Below are 18,753 nucleotides of genomic sequence, written 5' to 3'. Positions count from 1 at the left end.
AGGCTGGTCTCATTTCATCCTCACAACAGTCCTACGAGATAGGTGCTATGATTTTACCCACATTTTACAGATGAAGAAACTAAGCTTTTTGAGCTAATGTCATTAGACCAGGTCACACAGCTCTGAATGGCAGAGTAGGGAACATAAATCCTAGGCCATTGGCTTGAATTCACTGCCTTAACTCCCATACTCTATGGCTTCTTGCTCACTCTATATTCTATATCGGTAGATCTTTTCTTATGCTATTTTACAAAGGCTCTGCTATTATTATTTCATGTGCTTTTATCTCTCATTTCAAATCTTCCCCTTTGGAATTCTGATTTATGGAAGTTTGGAAAATGTGGTTTCCTTTTGATTGTGCTTAGACTAAACCAGCAACACAAAGTGGCACATTTAAGGTTAAATGGTTGCATTTTTTCCCCCAAGGAAAAGACAAACAAGCAACAACATCCTTAGATTTCCTTTTCTTTGACAAGTAGAGTTGGAGATAAAACAATTACTTATGCCCACAATAGAAAAAGGACTCAGGATATACATAAAAAGCACAAGCAAAATTGGGTATTTGATATTTTCTTCTAAAAATAATTTAAAAACATTATCCTACATTTTAAAATGCATGTTGTAAGCAGATAAAGAAAACAGATACATAGATATAATATAAATAAAATATTAGTTTTATATAAAATTCATATTATAATGCCAAAAGCTATTTATCATCATCTTGAAAAATGGAAATGAACAGTTTTATTGTGAGTACAATAATTCTTTATTTACAATAAGAAATTTGAAAACTATACAATAAACTGCTGGCTTATGGGCCATAATGTGTATTAATTAATATTAATTTTGTTAAGATGGTGTATTTTTATTTTAAAAGTTTAGAGTTTGCTGGACTTAAAAGTTATCATGGCTGGATCAGTATATCTAAATCAGACCTGGCCAAGAGTTTTTATTTGTTAAATAATAAATGGGTTCAATTCATCATGGTCAGCTTCAAATTCTATAAGCCCCAAGGAACGTGGAAGGAACACACATTTCTTTATGAGGTAGTTCTCACAAATAATAGTCAAATAGAATTCTTCATTCTTGCCCAATTCTAATGCATACTTCTATTGTGATATTAAGTTTGTGGCTAAAACAAGAGAAGTTTACATTTCCAGATATGTAAAGATAAGATTTTTATCTTCTATCATTGTTTGAATCTTCCTTGGGTTATGGAACTCTTATGTCTCACATCTAGGAGGTTTTTAAATAAATGTTTGATTACAAATGAATGAATAAAGCCAAAAGGCATCTACATGTCATTATAATGCTGGTGAGGGAGAAGGAAATTTAGCTATTAATTTTAAAACCTAGGCTCAGCGAGAATTAGATAAACTAATAATTCCTCAGATTTCTAAAGAGTCACATGCCAACACCAAAAAGGGTATTCTTATTTGGTTAATGAAAAATTGTTCTGTTTGGCTGTGGAGAAGTGATGCTCTTTAAATTAATAGCAGTGGTATTCTAACTTTATTTGTGGCCATGTGCGGGCATTGGTTTTAAAGCTCTCTACTTCATACGGTGACTCCCTGGAGTACAATCTCTCAGGAATATGATAAAAATCTAATAATACTCTTTAGAGGTGATGCAATGTGGCTGATTGAGAAGGTCAAGAAAAATCTCATTGGAGATGACCTTATTGTTTGGTGATTTGGCTTGACATTTTTAGCCCCAAATTGGTTTTTGTAATTAAAGAACACTGTGGCCTTAGTCTTCAAGAAATATTGGATGGAGAATCTAAAAGAAAGTGCTGTAATTCAATCTGTCACCTGCCGAATCAAGACCCTGCTTCGGCGGGGGGGGGGGGGGGGGGGGGGTACTTAGAACTTTCATTTTTAGTTGAGTGCACAAGTCCAACTAGATTATGGTATTTTATATTAGAGAAAAACATCAACAAAAATATGAAATCCTTCTAAATAACTCCAACCTTCCTAAAGTCTAAACTAAAACTATCATTTCAATGGGATCTATATAAATTGTTAGATCAATCACTTTTAAGGACGCCTTCATTTAATTTTGATTGACTTTGCAAATAAAAGAAGGGAAGGTGGAGAAATACCAAACATACACTCCAGGACATCAGTCTTCTAATGCTCTTTCTCATTACTTGATAATATGCTAACAAAGGGACAAGAAGAACAGTAACAACACCGTTCTTACACTGGGATGTAAGAACGTATGTGTGCCTGCCACTTAGAAAGACAAGGATGCTGTTGCAAGATTAGATCAAAAGGGCAATGTTCTTTGGTGCATTAAAAAAAGGGAGAGAGGAATTCTTTTTTTTTTTTTTTTTTTTTTTTAAAGATTTTATTTATTTATTTGAGAGAGAGAGAATGAGAGACAGAGAGCATGAGAGGGAGGAGGGTCAGAGGGAGAAGCAGACTCCCTGCCGAGCAGGGAGCCCGATGTGGGACTCCATCCCGGGACTCCAGGATCATGACCTGAGCCGAAGGCAGTTGCTTAACCAACTGAGCCACCCAGGCGCCCCAGGGAGAGAGGAATTCTATGGACTGAATGTTTGTGCCCCTCCCTAAATCACATGTTGTAACCCTAATCCTCAGCATGATGGTGGGAGATGGGGCCTTGGGAAGGTAATTAGGTTATGAGAGTGGAGTTTTTATGAAGGAGTTAGTGCCCTTATAAGAAGAGATTCAAGGGGCGCCTGGATGGCTCAGTTGGTTAAGCATCTGACTTTGGCTCAGGTCATGATCCCAGGGTCCTGGGATTGAGCCTGTGTTGGGCTCCCCACTTAGCAGGGATTGCCCTCCCCCTCTGCCCCTCCTTTTTCCTCCTTCCCCTCCCCCTGCTCATGCGCAAGCGCTCTCTCTCAAATGAATAAGTAAATAAATCTTTAACAAAAAAATAAGAAGAGACACAAGAGAGCTTGCTTCCTCTTTTTCTTTCTGCCATGTGAGGATACAATGAGGGAAGGTGGTCTTCTGCAAACCAGAAACAGTACCCTCACCAGACACCTGGATCTGCTGGCACCTTGATCTTACACTTCCCAGCCTTCAGAACTGCGAGAAATAAATGTTTGTTGTTTAAGCCACCCAGTCCATGGTATTTTTGTTATAGGATCCTCAACTAAGACAGGGAATGATGTAGTTTCTATCTGTACCGACTATCTTTAAAAACACTGCCTCAATTGGTAATCATCTTTTGTGTCTAGCATTTTGTGTGTGTGTGTGTGTGTGTGTATTTTATAATGTTAGCCTGAGACAAGATAATTTTAGTTATTGTATAAAATATACTATTTGATCTGTGCTGCAAGGAAGGTAACTAGCAAAATTAAAAGCAAACCCCAAATGTCCTAGGTACCCTGAAAGCCAGTGGTAAAGGCAGAGATGCAGAGTCTTAAGTACAACTATCTCTCAAAGGACTTACCACTGTAAAGTTCCTTCTTGTTTCCTGTACATTTATGACCATCCTCAGGACACTAACTGAATGTAGGTTTTTCCCAACAGCTGTTATTGTGCTCCCACCACTGGCAAAATAAAATAGAAAAACAGCAATATGGAGAGGTCCTTTTTCTACCAAGTGTTTTAAGAAAGAAGTTAAATTACATCACATGTAGTGACTGCAATTTATAGTCAAAGCCAAAGTCAAATGGAAGTTCAGTGGTAACTCTTCTTTGGAAACAACTTATTGAACTTGGAAATATGTTTTAAAATTCCTATTTTATAAGTTGAAGAAATGTATTTTTTTTTTTACTCACAAAATATGCAAAAGAAACATTTTTTTTCTCTTTTAAAAATAAATCCAAGTAAAATGAACTTAACTACTGTTAGAATTAATGGAAACAAGGCAGACTGAAGTGGGCCCAATGAAATACTGATTCAAAGGGAGTCTGGTATGGGGAAAAGCTGTGTCTAAAGCAGGCAGAGCAAAAATACACTGAAGAATGGAGGGAAAAAAGGTAATTCCACTTTTGGCCACTAAAGTTAGGACAGACTTAACGTGTACATAATGTAAGTGCATAAATACTATGGTGCCACATTAAACTGTTGCACTGAAATCCATTTAAAATGTAATAGAGTAGGATAAAATGTTTCTTGGCATGAACCTAGCAATGATAAAGTCAAATTGTACTCAGAACCTGAATGTAGTTTTCACTCCTGAATTAGAAAGGCGGCCTTTAAAAGAAATGCAACAGCATTAAAGCTAGAGATAAAACTGCAATTCCTCCTATTTGACAGACAAATCATTCTTATGTTCATTATTTTCTTATACCCATCAGAAGCTTTTACTTACCTAATAAAAGATCTGGTTGGATGAATTGCATAGACGATGGGGTCTTCCTGGTAACTGAAGCTGTTCATCTCTCGGTTGGCTAAGTCAATTTTCAATTTAATAGGAAACTCAGTTGGAGTGGTTTGAGCTGGGGTATAACATTCGAGAATACTATCTGACACACTGAACAAAAAAATTAAGAAAATTGACCTTAGCTATTAGATACACATATTTTAGAATTATATGCATAAATCAAAAGTATATCACTCAGTGGCTCCTAAATGAGAATTTCCAGATGTGTTTAGAAAAAAGCGCTTTCTAATGTAGCCTATTTACATTTGACTGGATCCCAAACTTAGTCTTGTTGTAGACAAGCCATCTATGACTTCAAAACCTTTGGGATTTTAAGCAATTTTTAAAGTATCTTTTTGGTACTTGATTAAACTGAGCTCTTTCACCTCTAAGAATCAGAAACTTAACTTCCCTCTAGACCCAATCTTCCCCATGTTTCTCACATCCCCAAAGTGATTTAGCCTAATTGTAAATCTTGATGGAAATGTTTAATTTATTGTCAATTACCAGATCTCACAGCTCACAGCATAGCCAGGATACTAGATGTAACATTAGAGAAGGTAGATGGGAAGATGAAACTTAAAAAGTGGAATTAATAAACATAAGGGAAGGGTAGAAAAATCAGCAAAAGGGTAGATGGATATAGGAAGGAGGAAGTTTTGTCAGTAGGGGAGTAAATAATATACATCTTGATTTTCCTCCACACACAAACAAAAAGAACAATCTTTTCTTGATTTGTTAGGTATAGATACTAATCCTACTTGACTGATGCAACAAAAAATAAATTTACAACACCTTTTTAAAGTACATGTTTTTCCACCAATTGAAATGTGTCTAGAATTTCCACTGTTTAGGTACTTTCCAGTTAAAGTAAGCAAGGTGCCACCAGTCTTAGGACCATAACTTGGAGAAATACTTGTTATTATAGGATCCTGAATAGGAAATAAAAACAAAACAAAACAAAGTAACTTGTTAATTTTATGACTCTAAATAGATTAAGTAACAAATATCCTAGTTCTTGAGAACAGTAGTGCTTAGACTTACCACATAGGAAAATGTATTATATTGTGCTGTCCCTCGACCATTTGCAATAATTATGGATATATTGAAATGCTCATTCACTGCAGGACCAACTGTGCATTTCAGCCTGAAAAAAACCCAAAGTTTAATATGTTGCAAATCCAAAGGCATTTTCTGGTTTGGCTGTTTTATGTGAAGGAACATTAACTGTAAATTGTGAGCTGGCTACTCTGAATAGCAAGCAGAGTTTTGTGGTAAGCATTAGGGCTAAAAATCATATATTTCCATTTCTATACTATTACACTTCACATAGACAACACAGGAACTGTTAAACCTCATTAATATTGACCTCACCAATTGAAAAATTCATAATAATCTAAGTCTAAACCTCTAAAATTGTTAGCATAATGTTTGGCATACATAAGATAAAGAAATATTTCAATACCATATGAAACAATGGGCTAACTATAAACTAAATTTCTTCATTAAAATATGTCAACAGGTATATTTCTGTGGTTACACGTGTCATGTGTTTATTAAATTACCTTAAAAATAGTGAAATTGTGACAGACTTTCCATAGAATTATTTTCGAATTAATAATCTTACAGTCCTGAAAAAGTATAAATGTGATTTGTTTTGTTAAGCAACTTTTTAAAGAAGAGAATGAATTATGTTTTACTTTTACAGGCTCTCATATATAAAGCAATGAATAAGAACTTACAAGGGAGATTTCTAGAAAGAATTTGTTTTCCCATTAGCCTAAACAAGTACAACATTAATTGATGTTTTGGTCTCAGTAAATGAGTACATTTATACCTCTGTGTGATCCTGGAAGGAATTCTACAAGGTATAAAATAACCACTTGATAGAAGAGGTTCAACCATAAAACTTGAAATGTTTGGTTGTTATTACTACATAATAACTAAACATTTCTGGATTCTCCATTCATTATGGGATTTACATTTGATAGAAGGTGCATGGAGGAAATGGTGGAACAAGCACACATCTTGGATCAGGAGAGTTGAGTCTGAAGGCCTGTTAAGCTCTTACTCTCTGGATTGCCTCTGCTAAACTACACTCCACCTTTTTTTTTTTTTTAAAGATGTATTTATTTATTTGTCACAGCAAGAGCACAAGCAGGGGGAGTGGCAGGTAGAGGGAGAAGTAGGCTCCCTGAGAGCAAGGAGCCCCATGTGGAACTCCATCCCAGGACCCTGGGATCATGACCTGAGCTGAAGGCAGATGCTCAACTGACTGAGCTACCCAGGCGTCCCTCTACACTCCACCTTTCTGAACTTCAGACATCACCTTCGTAAAATCAGTATAGTATTATTATCTCCTGGGATGAATGATTAAATGAGATACACTTCTTACATTATAATACCAATAAATATCAGCTGAATATAAATTTAAGTGCATAAAAAAAAAAGAAAGAAAGAAAGAAAGAAAGAAAGAAAAACAAGTCTCAAAAATGTGACTGAGCTGCTTTACTACATTTCTGAGGTTTAGAAAATGAATTTAGAAGAGAGGGTCTTTATTGAGCTGTTTACTGATTTTTATAGAAAAAGCCATTGGAGACTCTATATTTGAACACTTTAAAGATGGAGCAAGTCCAACCAGTGCTGTTCTTTCAAATCTATCCAACAACTTCTGAAGAAATGTTACAAAAATTGTTGAAAAACTCCCAGATGCTGGATTCTTCTTTTCTTTAACTAGGTAATGTCACCTTTTTCCTTTTTTATTTTTTTTTTATTTATTTTATTTTTTTTTAAAGATTTTATTTATTTATTTGACAGAGAGAGAGATAGCAAGAGCAGGAACACAAGCAGGGGGAATGGGAGAGGGAGAAGCAGGCTTCCCGCCGAGCGGGGAGCCCGATGCGGGACTCGATCCCAGGACCCTGGGATCATGACCTGAGCCGAAGGCAGACGCTTAACGACTGAGCCACCCAGGCGCCCTCCTTTTTTAATCCTGATAAGTAAATAGGATTAAAAACAAAACAGTTCCACAAGGGATGTTAGAGGGCCAAGACTCTTTCTAATTCAAGACATGGACTTTTGGGACAGTCTTTACAAGCATTCATTCTAAAACACAACTTGTTTTCCAACCATACCCCAGAAAAACATTTAAAGATCCTTACATATTTGTTGTGCTCTCACTCAAGGTCAAGGTGCAGCTCTCATTTCCAAGGAGAACTCTGGTTTTCTTTAAATCAAATTTATTATTCCTCCTGAATCCGAAGTCCCAGCCACATACGGTCAGCATTGTCCCTCCTTCCAAGGGTGCACTAGTTGGGAAAACCTACAAGGACAACCGAGAACTTAAAAAAAAAAACAACATCAAGACATTATTTTTTGTTTGTGTGCAAAACAAACACAACATGTATCCTCACTCTGGAATTTTTCTGTTCTGCCACTGTCTTAAAAAATGGAATTTTCACTGCAGGAAAAAGGGTCACAAATTTCACAGAAGCTGGAACAAATATTAAAACTATCTAAGACGTGCTGATAAAATAAGTTGTTTTCAGGAGATCCAGAGATGGGACAGAGAGCAGTTTCAGCCTGGGTGGAAATGAAGGGCCTTCTTGGGCCACTCTAAAGTGAATTCATCTGGTAATCTTCTAGGGTGGAGTAGACAGTTTGGGTCCAGACTTTCACATTCTTGTAACTCTCATTATAACTCATGGGCCTCTGATCAAACTCTGATCAAAAATCTTTCATGGGCCCTAGAAGTCAAGCATCAATATGTGTCTCGTTCTATGTATGAGCTGGGTGTTTGCTACAGTCTTGTGCTACGGTATTCCCCACCTAGAGAAGAAAGAAAGTCACACAGTAAAAATACCTCTTGGTATCCAGTGTTGCATTCAGCAGCTATCATAATACCAAACACATAGAAGGTATTCAGTATATATCTACCATTCACTCATTCATCATTCGTTATAAATCATCTACTGTGTGCCAAGCACTAACAAAGGAATAAATGAATCTATTTCTTTATACTTGTTAATTCATATTTATTACTGATTTGGGGTTTTTCTTTTTTTCTTTAAATATGGTCACCATTTAATACATACCAGCTGGTTAGCTGACACACCCAGCTTTTAAAAAATGATGTAATTTTAAATAAATACATACAATATATTATTTCTATTAGAAATAGATATTACAAAAACTAGAAAGAGCCCCAAATGTGATCTGTATCGTAGCAATGTTTCTAATTATCTCTCTTGGCATTATTTTACATCTCATTTCTAGGGCTGATTTTTTTCTCCCCCATGTTCAGTGTTAAATAAATAGGTTCATTTTTCTATTGCAGGCTTACTTTTGGTGTGTTGAAAGTAAAATTTGAGTTCATTAATAAAATTTTGGCAACTGTGACATAAAATAGCAGTAGGTGCTTATGAAGTCTATAAGACAACTGTTCTTAGGCTAAAACTATTAAAACAAAACAAATTTCCAAGTTAAAAATAAGCTTCTCCTCGGCAGCTTTGTCACAATTGAGAAAGGAAATGCTCTTTTGGTGGGGGGACACATATTGTAAATTGTGCTGTAAAGTACAATGGTGGGAAAACATAGCACCACCATAGAGGCAACTCAAAAACCAGTAAAGGTGTTTGCTAAAGGCCAGTTAGTAAAAGTCTAAAAGTAATTCTATCACAATTTAGAAGGGCTTTTAGCAAAATACACATTTGCAAACATTCCCATACATCCCAAGTAAACAATCGCAAACCAAAGTCTTAACTTACCCTTGCTACCAAATCCTTTTAAAGTCTTACCTTAATGCTTTTATGATAGCTATTTTATCCATAAAATCCATTACACACTTGTGCCGTCCATGAAAACTTACCTTGTCCATGTCTAGGCAAATGAGAACTGCTCGAGAAAAAAGTACCTGTTTATTATTATGTTAGAAATCCAGTAGGAGAGGGCAAGGCATCTAACCCTCCCAGACTCTCTTCAGCCTGAGGCAGCCACACAGCTGCCTTTCCCTTGTTTCAGGAGGAGGTTCCCATAGAAGACAGCTGCCTAAGGCTGATGCTGGCCTGATCCTGCCGCCCCCCTTTCTATGTAAAAATTGAAGTCTGTCACTCTACATACATCATCACTTTCTACATAAGGCAAATGGATTGGGTGATGATTTGAGAAAAGACACTGAGAGTTGTTCAGTTGGTGTGCTGGCAACAGAAATGGAGATTATAAAACCTTTACTAGTCGGTTGGTCAAGATTCAAAAGTTCAGTTGAACTCAGCTTTCTTCCCTGGGCTGAGATATTAGAGCAGGGCATTGGAACATTTCCCCCTTAGCTTATGGGGTAATGTTCACTCTTCCAGGGGAAAGGGAAGGAAGTGGTTTTGGACAACACACCCTCGGATAGAACCAACAATGAGCTGGCAAACTCTGAGTTATCCTGAAGGGCAGGGAAACTCTGTGGGAAGGAAACGAGTGTCCGGCATAAAGCCACAGAGGCTAGGTCTCCCACCTGTCCGGACACGGGAGAAACAGCCACCAAACAACTAGCACCCTTTCGCAGGTGAAAATGATTTAAATGATCACATTTTCAAAACCCACCAAGATAATACATGAGAGCGCTAAAACAACAATAACCCCTCCCCCCCCGGAAAATTAGAATTTGCCTCTTCAGTAGTTAAAAAGTCACAAATATATTAGTGGTAGCCTGAATGACACCCTCCCCCCCCATAAGATATCACTGTTGCTTCTTATCTGAGTCTTCCAATCAATTAATAAACCATTTTATTGTCTCACTGGGACTGAATTCAATCCTATAAGATATGACAATTTTATCTTAATAAATTCAGAATGCATTGGAAAGTGCTCTTCCTTTTCTGAAGCATTTCTCATTGCTCTTTAAGTATGAGATCAGATAACATGTTTGAAACAAAATAATGGGCTTGCAATCCTGAAATCTCTCTTATGTGGAATTGCAAAGAATTTCAGCCACTGAACATCATGTACCTTGAAAAGCAGGTTAACTCACATTTACTGGAAAGTGAAACTATACGCTAGTTGGGTTTTGTGCCTATAGTGTTTAAGACAGATAAGAAATAGATGAATAATCTGTCTTATTTTTTGCAGCAAGAATGCTAAATGTCACGGTCTAGTGCAGCATGAAATCTTCCTAACAACTATGAACCGAAAGGGATTTATGGACTCAGCTGCACTACTTTCCTCCTAACCATATAGCCCAAGCCTCACTGACTTGTGCACGATGCAATGCAACATTTTAAGATCACCAACTACAGAAAGTTGGAGTTAGGGAAGGTGAGAGCAGAGGGAGAGAGATTCTCTGGTTCCAGAAAATCCTAAAATATTTAGTTGTTTTAAAAAAAAATTTTAATATGGCTTTCATGAGTAACAGAAGGAAGTACATTGGTCAAATTAAATGTTCCATTTGTATAGGCTCTCAACCTGCTCTGTATTTAAAACACCAGTTTGGCTGTTTTTGAAATGAAATTGTTGTGATTCAATTGCATGTATACACACATACATACACACACCCCACATATACTCTCCCCATATCTCTTTCATGGAATTGCTGAGTTCAGATTTCTAGTGTCTCAAATTGCCAAGGCTGTGTTTAAAAAAGTATAAATTTGCACGTGGTGTTAAAAATATACTGAACCAAAAAAAAGGGTACATAATACCACAGTATAGATTTAAGTTTGTTTTCTTACTATCTTCTAGTTTATTCCCTGGATGATCAAGCTAAGTCTTAATAACTGTGTTTCACCTAACAGAAAATGATTTGGTTTAAAATCCAGTCACCCTGCACAAATCTTGCCCCAAACCGTAACTAAATGAAAACAGCCATGCGCTTGGGGGGGCGGTTCTTGTTCTGACTTGCATACTTTGTTTACTTGGGCTTGAACCAGGTGACCGAGACCTTTAACTTGAGTCTTTCACAAGAATCATTTACTAAAGTCCAACTGTTCTATATGTGAGCAGGGAAAATACATACTGGGTCCTCACCAGGGAATTATTTTCAAGCAAAAATGTATTTGGATCGAGACATTTAAAAAAATTGCCATGGAGATTTTCATAGTACCAAATATCTGTTTCACCAAAAATAAGGCAGCAGAGAGTTGGAGAGCGTGGCTACAATGCCATGACTGAGCTCACTGCTAGAAGCTAAGTTCTCTAATAGGAGGAGGCACTTTTCTCTCGTTCAGACCACGTTTCCTTAGTGTCTAGAAGAGCGCTGCTATATGGTATGCAGTCAATAAATATTTTTGGAATGAATTAAAGAATGAAATGGCTCACAGAGTATGTATGTTAGTATTAGTCATCAGTTGCACCTGTACTGTTCTTCCAGAAACTTTGAGAGAAGGCACGTACCCATCCGTGGGTGTTCATTGTCCACTTGCCTCCTACATTGGCCTGGGAAGTAACCTCTAGTCTTATGTGTGATGACACAAAGTCACCACCTATACACCAGACAGGAAGAAATCTTCTGTCCTCTCTGCACCATCATGGCTGGCATCCCTAGCTTGCCTGGTTCAGCTTAAGATTCTGGGTTATGCCATGAGCAGATCTCTGTGCATGGTGGAGGCTCATGTCTGGGCACCTGGTTGATTAAGTTGGTGGTGAGGAATCACTGAGTCAGATGGGTCAGGAGGGAAAAGGACCCACGGTGAGGAAATGGGGAGCAACGTTGCTCACCAGCCACCACTCTTTTATTAACAAAGCACTAAGGGAGAGCAACTTGCTCAAGGAGAGAACTACTTGGTGAGTGTAAAGCACATATTTCAGGTACAGGACTCAGGGTGATGCGCCCAAATGCCACCCTGAAGGAAAACCTTGGAGAAGGATGGTGCTTCGGCTGATGTCTCACAGCAAAATGAATACATTGAATTTAGAATTTTTTCATTAATGGGATTATGTTTACCAAAACCACACGTGACAGCTGACAGATTCCTACCTCATAGATTGTAGGCAGACAGATCTCCTGAGTCCATGTTCCAGTGGGGCATTCCTCTAATTGCACACATTTATCGTGGCACCAGCCGCACTGCACAAAGGGAGGGGCGGAGAGACACTGACTGCAGGACTGGAAATGTTCACAGCCTAAGCCATTCAGTGGGATCTTGGTGATCTGTGAAGAAAAGTGATGGAGAGAGCTTCCAGAGGGGTTTTTTGTTTGTTTGTTCAGTGAAAACTAAATACACCAAAGATACATGTGAATCTAATTGTATAGAGTCTACCAGAGATAGCACCTATGTGTGAAAATTATGTAATAATGATTAAGTGATTTAAACAAAAAAACCAAATTCCTTCCTTTCCTCTATTGTTGGCGCATATGTGATAAACATTACCATCACTGTCCAGGGAACACAAGGACTGTCATACAGTGTTAGAGGTTTTATTTAGTAGGGACATTTTGCTCTGTCTGAGACGATTTTAAAATAACAAGAGAGTATAATTTAAGCTGCTGGAAAACACACTTGAACCCCTGGGAAATTCTAAGTAAGTTTACATATCATTTGGCATCAAGATGCACCTCCTTCCCTCAGAGAAGAGGGATTACCGGCTGGTGTCAGATTCCAATGTACATTTCAGGACTTATCTGCCCACACTAGAGTTCTGCCCTTAGGTCCGTAATTCTCATTCTGCGTGTTTGTTTTTCTCATTGAGAAATAAAGGACAAAAGGAGAAGTACACATAATGAAGAAGACCTCCCTTTGGTCCAGTCCTCCTGAATAAAAATTTAACTTGGTTTCAGAAAATCTCTGGAACACTCAAGAAAAAATCTGAGAGAGGAGAGTGAATCCAGGACCAAGAGAGAAGTTAAAAAGGACCACATGATACATATTGTAAAAATCCACTCAAGAAAAACCTCCCTGTGGGAACAGGGCTTACCTTCTTCCCAGTGACAACCAGCGTGTAGCCATTTTGGTTTAATGGGTGCTCCACAATTACTTCTGGAGACACAGGGTGGGAATCCAGGCGAAAATTCACATGAGGGGTTGATGATCCTGATCGAGAAACCACAACCTGAGAGACAAAACACAAATGAACTTAGTCCAACAAGCTCAGTTTAAATACAAGTGGAAAATGTGGATGATAATGCTAATAACAGATTAGGAGAGCTCATGGGTATTTGAACTAAAGGCCCAAGTGTTTATCTCATTGTAAATCAATACACCATCTCCTAATCTCCTGTCTTGAAGGCAGTTCTTCTGAACCCCCAAGGCAGACTTTCGCATATGATCTTTTAACGGTGTATAGGGAAGGAGATCTTTTGGTCAATCAGCCAGCACATGCAGACAAATCCTCACAATTGTACTGGGAACTGGAGGAGCCAAAACTCTCCCCAGAACTGAAGAACTCACCTATGCTCCAAGGATTTCAGATTATTTTTTAAATTTATTCACCCGCCCTGCCCCACTGGGCAGCTTTCCTTGACGTCATGGAATAGAGAGCGGACAGGGAGTCTGGAGGACCTGGATCCAGTTCCAGCTTTGCTACTCTTAAGCCATATTTATAGATCTCCTAAGGTCAAAATAGGCCTTCAGGTACTTTAAAATAACGGGCTGTTGTTTTTATAAACCATTGTCCAATCAGATGTTATTTCTTGGATTATAAAGTTCTGCTTCTTGACCTGGTTTTATAATAAGGTCTGATGGCTTTAACAATGCCTTGGAAACGAGGTTTGATGACTTTTGTCATTCTTGTTTTCAGGTATTTCTAATTTGGGATGTTTCTCAGCTATATAATTTCCATCTTCTCTACTGCTAGAACCCACTAATAATGAAGTCCAGGGATAAAATCAGAATGACTGGGGTGCCTCAGTGGCTCAGCTGGTTAAGCGTCTGCCTTTAGCTCAGGTCATGATCTCAGGGTCCAGGGATCAAGCCCTGCTCAGTGAGGCGCCTGCTTCTCCCTCTCCCTCTGTCTCTACCCCCCTCAAGTAAATAAATAAATCTTTTAAAAATTTTTTGAGAAAGTCAGAATGACTATTAGAGATGAACACTAAGACTTTAGGAGAGTTTGGGAGTGTTCAGACTTTTATTCTTAAATAGGCAATAGATTTGTATCTATATGAGGTGCAGGAGGCTGAGGTCAGCCCTAGGCTTGAAACTGCCTTTGTGAAATTGTCCAACATCCCAAATACCCTTTTATGTTTCATTGAATGTGTGCTTATTTGCCATAGGTGTGAAATCATGGGACAAACATGGGGATCTGTGAGATTATGATTAGTTAAATAACCATTCCCTCTACCTCAGCTTTTCATCTGTAAAATGGGAATGAAAATTACAGATGTAATTAAATGCTTAGTACTCTAACAAACTCACACACAACATAAAAATATTTTGGGGAACTAGTTGTAAATCATTTCTTCAGCACAAGGAGTCAAGTAGCTTGAAAAAATTTGGGAAGATTCCCAAAGTCTCTAATTTGCTCCCAGACAGTGGGTTGTTGATAGAGAAACTAAATTCACATACCTCCATAAAAGCTAAACATCATGACATTTTGTTCTAACACTTGTTCTATCCCAAACAGCACTTTCAAAATATCTCCATTAAGCAGGGTGGCTATATTTGCACAGAAGTTAAATGATAGATCAAAGGTCATTTGGTCAGGATGAGAAAGGATGGAAACTGTTGTTATTCCTAAATGTAGGGCCAAATAGTTATCTGTGACTTTTGTAGCCAAAGTAGAAAGAAGTTCAATTACCAGTCCTACCTCCCCTGCTGGGTGCGGGTTACAAGCAGAATATCAGGATATCAGACTTTTAACACCTCTATCCCAAATTATCCAGATTTCAGTTATCAAATTTTTCAATTTTGACTCACTTCAGGTGCTCACCACTTGTTTTTCCTATCTGCCCACCCCCATTTTTTTTTCGTATTTCCCTAATTGTTGCCAATCACTTCCAACTACAAAGATGAAAAAAAAGTCTCCTTTTCTCACACACAAGTCAAAAACAAAATCAAACCGCAGCCTCTCTTAATAACTGGACTCTGTTCTATGCCTCATTCTGTGCTTTCCACTTCATTGAAGATTATTCATCTCTCTGAACCTTCCTATGAATATTTGCATTTTGCCTCTCTCGTATCTTCCAATCTATTCAGACCTGCTACATAACAAGATACAAGATCTCCTATCTTTTTGCTCTCTTTAATATCATTTTCCCATATTTATAAATAAGCAATCCCTTCCTAATTACTAGGTCATCATCTTTGACTTCATCAAATATCTGAAGCCCATTCAAATGTTCATTTCCCAGAAAGGATTAACCTTTGTCTCTCTTTTCATAAAGAAGCTCTTTGCCTCTCTGGAACTTGGGTAGATTGATTTAACGTATTCCCTGTTCAGACTTTTTGTCTGGAGAGCACTATATATATGGTGACTGAGCCAGTCATTGTGCTAAGAGCTTTAAATGGTTTTTTTGTTTACTTCTCACAATAATCCTACAAAGTAGGTACTATTATTTTTCCATAAAGAAAATGCAACAGAGAATTTTAGCTAGAAAGTACAACAGTCCGGTTTCCAAGGAGCTTTATCTAATGCCAGAATCCGATTTGCTTGACCTCTTCTTAAACACTCAACTGCTACACTCTTGGAGCACCAGAGTAAATACCAATAAAAAGCTTCAACTCTGAGCTCTCAAGAGCCACTCATGAGTCAAAGCATTAAAACAAATTTCACAATATATTTGCCTTGCCAAATACTCCTTGTTTCAGTAATCTTGGCTGCAGAAGTTAAGTGTGCCTAAGGAGAAAGACTCCACATCTGAATAGTTTTTGATGGCACAGAGGAAATGTTACTAGCAGAGCCAGCGAGTTCTACTTTTGATCACAGAGCTAGGATGAGTGTGGCTTCATGTAGAAAATGGGATGAACCAGAGAAGACAGGAAGGCTGTAGGGAAAAGTGAGATACCTGGGGTTTTAAGCAGAGGCTAAAGCACAGATGAAAATACCTTTCTGTTGATCATTAGCCCTTTCTCTGCAGGGATACCTATTGCTATAAAATGCCAAGAATGCTTTTCTATCATTAATTCCTCACTTTATCTTATTGCTAGAATTCCAAATAATGGAGTAATCACTTTAACCCTCAAAATACCCCTGTAGCGATGTTTTTTAAGAAATTAGAAGTTTCTTTCTGTTGTCATGGAGATATTTCTAAGGACAGAACTGAATCTAGCATTTAAATTTAATTCTTAGGATAATTAGTATGAAATAGAAGACTGGTAATTATCTTTGACTGTGTTGACAACTAATCTTTAATACTTATGTCTCAAAAAAAGAAAAAAAACAACAACAACAACCAAAAAACCCTTTTTCTTTAATGCTTCTGAAAATACAAGACTAATATGTTTGGGTGTGAGGGAGTAGGGGGGAATCCAAATGTACCTGATTGTTGTGGCTATGATCTCAAATTATCTGGGAGAGGACATGAGGAAGAAATATATGTACAAATAAAATAAAACCTTTGTGGCTAGGCTCTAAAATCCATAAACCTTTTGTGTGATATATCTTCAAATACATAAAGGCTAGATTCCCTCACCCTACACATAGAGATTTATTTTTTATTTTTATTTATTTTTTATAGATTTTATTTATTTATTTGTCAGAGAGAGAGTGAGAGAGTGTACAAATAGGGGGAGATGAAGGCAGAGGAAGAAGCAGGCTCCCCGCTGAGCAAGGAGCCCGATGTGGGACTCGATCCCAGGACCCTTCGGATCATGACCTGAGCTGAAGGCAGATGCTTAACTGACTGAGCCACCCAGGTGTCCCAAGATTTATTTTTGGTTAAACTGTTTTAAAATTTAATTTTCCTTAAGAATGATGAATACAGTTTAACATGAGATATTTATATGTGGCTTTCTCTCCTTTTTTTTTTTTTTTTTAAGTAGGCTCCACGCCCAGCACGGAGTCCATCATGGGGCCTGAATTCACGACCCTGGGATCAAGACCCAAGCCAAAATCAAGGGTCAGACATTTAACCGACTGAGCCACCCAGGGTGCCCCACTCTCCATTTTTTTAAAAGTGCACAATTCAGTGGTTTTTGGTATAGTCACAGATTTGTGCAACCATCACTACAACCATTTTGGAACATTGTCATTATTTCGAACAGAAACTCAGTACCCTTTAGCCACCACCTTCTCCATCTCCTCGTGCCCTCCAGTCCCTTGCAACCACTAATCTACATTCTGTCTCTATAGATTTTCCTATTCCAGACATTTTATATGAATGAAATCCTACAATATGTGGTCTTCTGTGACTGGCCTCTTTCATTTAGCATAATGTTTTCAAGGTTCATCATGTTGGGACATGTATCAGTACTTCATTCCTTTTTATTGCTGAATAATGTTCCATTATATGGACATACCATATGTTATTTATCCATTCATCAGTTGATGGACATTTGGGTTATTTCCACTATTGTAAATACTGCTACTATGAACATTCACATACAACTTTCTGTGAGAACATATATATTTTCATTTCTTGGGTATATACCTAGGAGTAGAATTGTTGGATCTTATGGTAACTCTATATTTAACCTTTTGAGGAACTGCCATACCATTTTCCATAGGTGTGCACAATTCTACATTCCCACCAACAATGTGTGAGGGTTTTAATTTCTCCACAACTTCACTGACATTTGTTATTTCCCGTTTTCTTGATTATAGCCAACCCACTGTGTGTGAAGTGGTACTTCATTGTGATTTTGCTTTGTATTTCTTTGCCAAATATTTTCTTAAATTAAGTAAAAGGCAAGCTTACTTCTGGAGGTTCACAGTCTTCCATCCATTCCTCCTGCCTGAGACTGAGTACCTGAGTATCACCTACTTAGCCTCCCAACCAGTGTTCTGAATATCCCCTCATAGTCAGACTGGGCTTTTATAAAACAAAGTCCTAGAGAGGCTGGAAGTGGGGGAAGGGATAAAAGATAGAACGAAAGTGGATTTTCACTAGGAGAATCCGTCAGAGTGGGAGTAGATTCCCTGGGCCCAACTGCTTTTTTGAAACCTACTATTTTTGGCAGCAAATACACTAAAATTGAAGATCAAATAAATTTTCCTTTTGTAAGAACAGAACATATGCAGTTCTATTTCAAGGAAAATAGAACCGAGTGGAACCTTTGATTTCATCTAGACTGATTTCTAGTTTAAAAATTAAGAAAAATAGAGGATTTCTGTTAAGGAAATTTGTAATGAAAGATGATGCAAATCACTGGAGTTTGAAACTCAATGAGAAAAAAATATGAATTGAAAGAAAAGAAATGTGAGAGAAGGAGATGACACCATTAATAAATAGACCGGGTTATAACTGGGTGTGACCTTACGGATCTTGGGAGTGGGTCTGCTTTCCCTATAGTTCCCAATACAGAGTTGGGCACATAGTAAGTCCTAAAGGCCTAT

At 37.7% G+C, this 18,753-nt stretch overlaps 1 protein-coding gene across 1 annotated transcript in view; it reads right to left on the bottom strand.

Annotated features, from left to right (window-relative positions):
• The window catches only part of MET (MET proto-oncogene, receptor tyrosine kinase), a 114,990-nt gene that overhangs the window by 33,296 nt on the left and 62,941 nt on the right, over nucleotides 1-18,753 (bottom strand). Inside the window, exons 4-10 of the mRNA XM_036103937.2 lie at nucleotides 13,240-13,374; nucleotides 12,302-12,475; nucleotides 7,506-7,666; nucleotides 5,389-5,491; nucleotides 5,140-5,276; nucleotides 4,294-4,455; nucleotides 3,427-3,526 (exon numbers count right to left, since the gene is read on the bottom strand). Coding sequence (XP_035959830.1) covers nucleotides 3,427-3,526; nucleotides 4,294-4,455; nucleotides 5,140-5,276; nucleotides 5,389-5,491; nucleotides 7,506-7,666; nucleotides 12,302-12,475; nucleotides 13,240-13,374 — 972 coding nt within the window. The remainder of the gene's footprint in view (nucleotides 1-3,426; nucleotides 3,527-4,293; nucleotides 4,456-5,139; nucleotides 5,277-5,388; nucleotides 5,492-7,505; nucleotides 7,667-12,301; nucleotides 12,476-13,239; nucleotides 13,375-18,753) is intronic.

Source organism: Halichoerus grypus, chromosome 12, assembly GCF_964656455.1.
Source record: "Halichoerus grypus chromosome 12, mHalGry1.hap1.1, whole genome shotgun sequence".
Taxonomy (NCBI): domain Eukaryota; kingdom Metazoa; phylum Chordata; class Mammalia; order Carnivora; family Phocidae; genus Halichoerus; species Halichoerus grypus.
The sequence above is the reverse complement of the archived record's forward strand: the minus strand, read 5'-3'. Positions and strand labels throughout refer to the sequence as shown.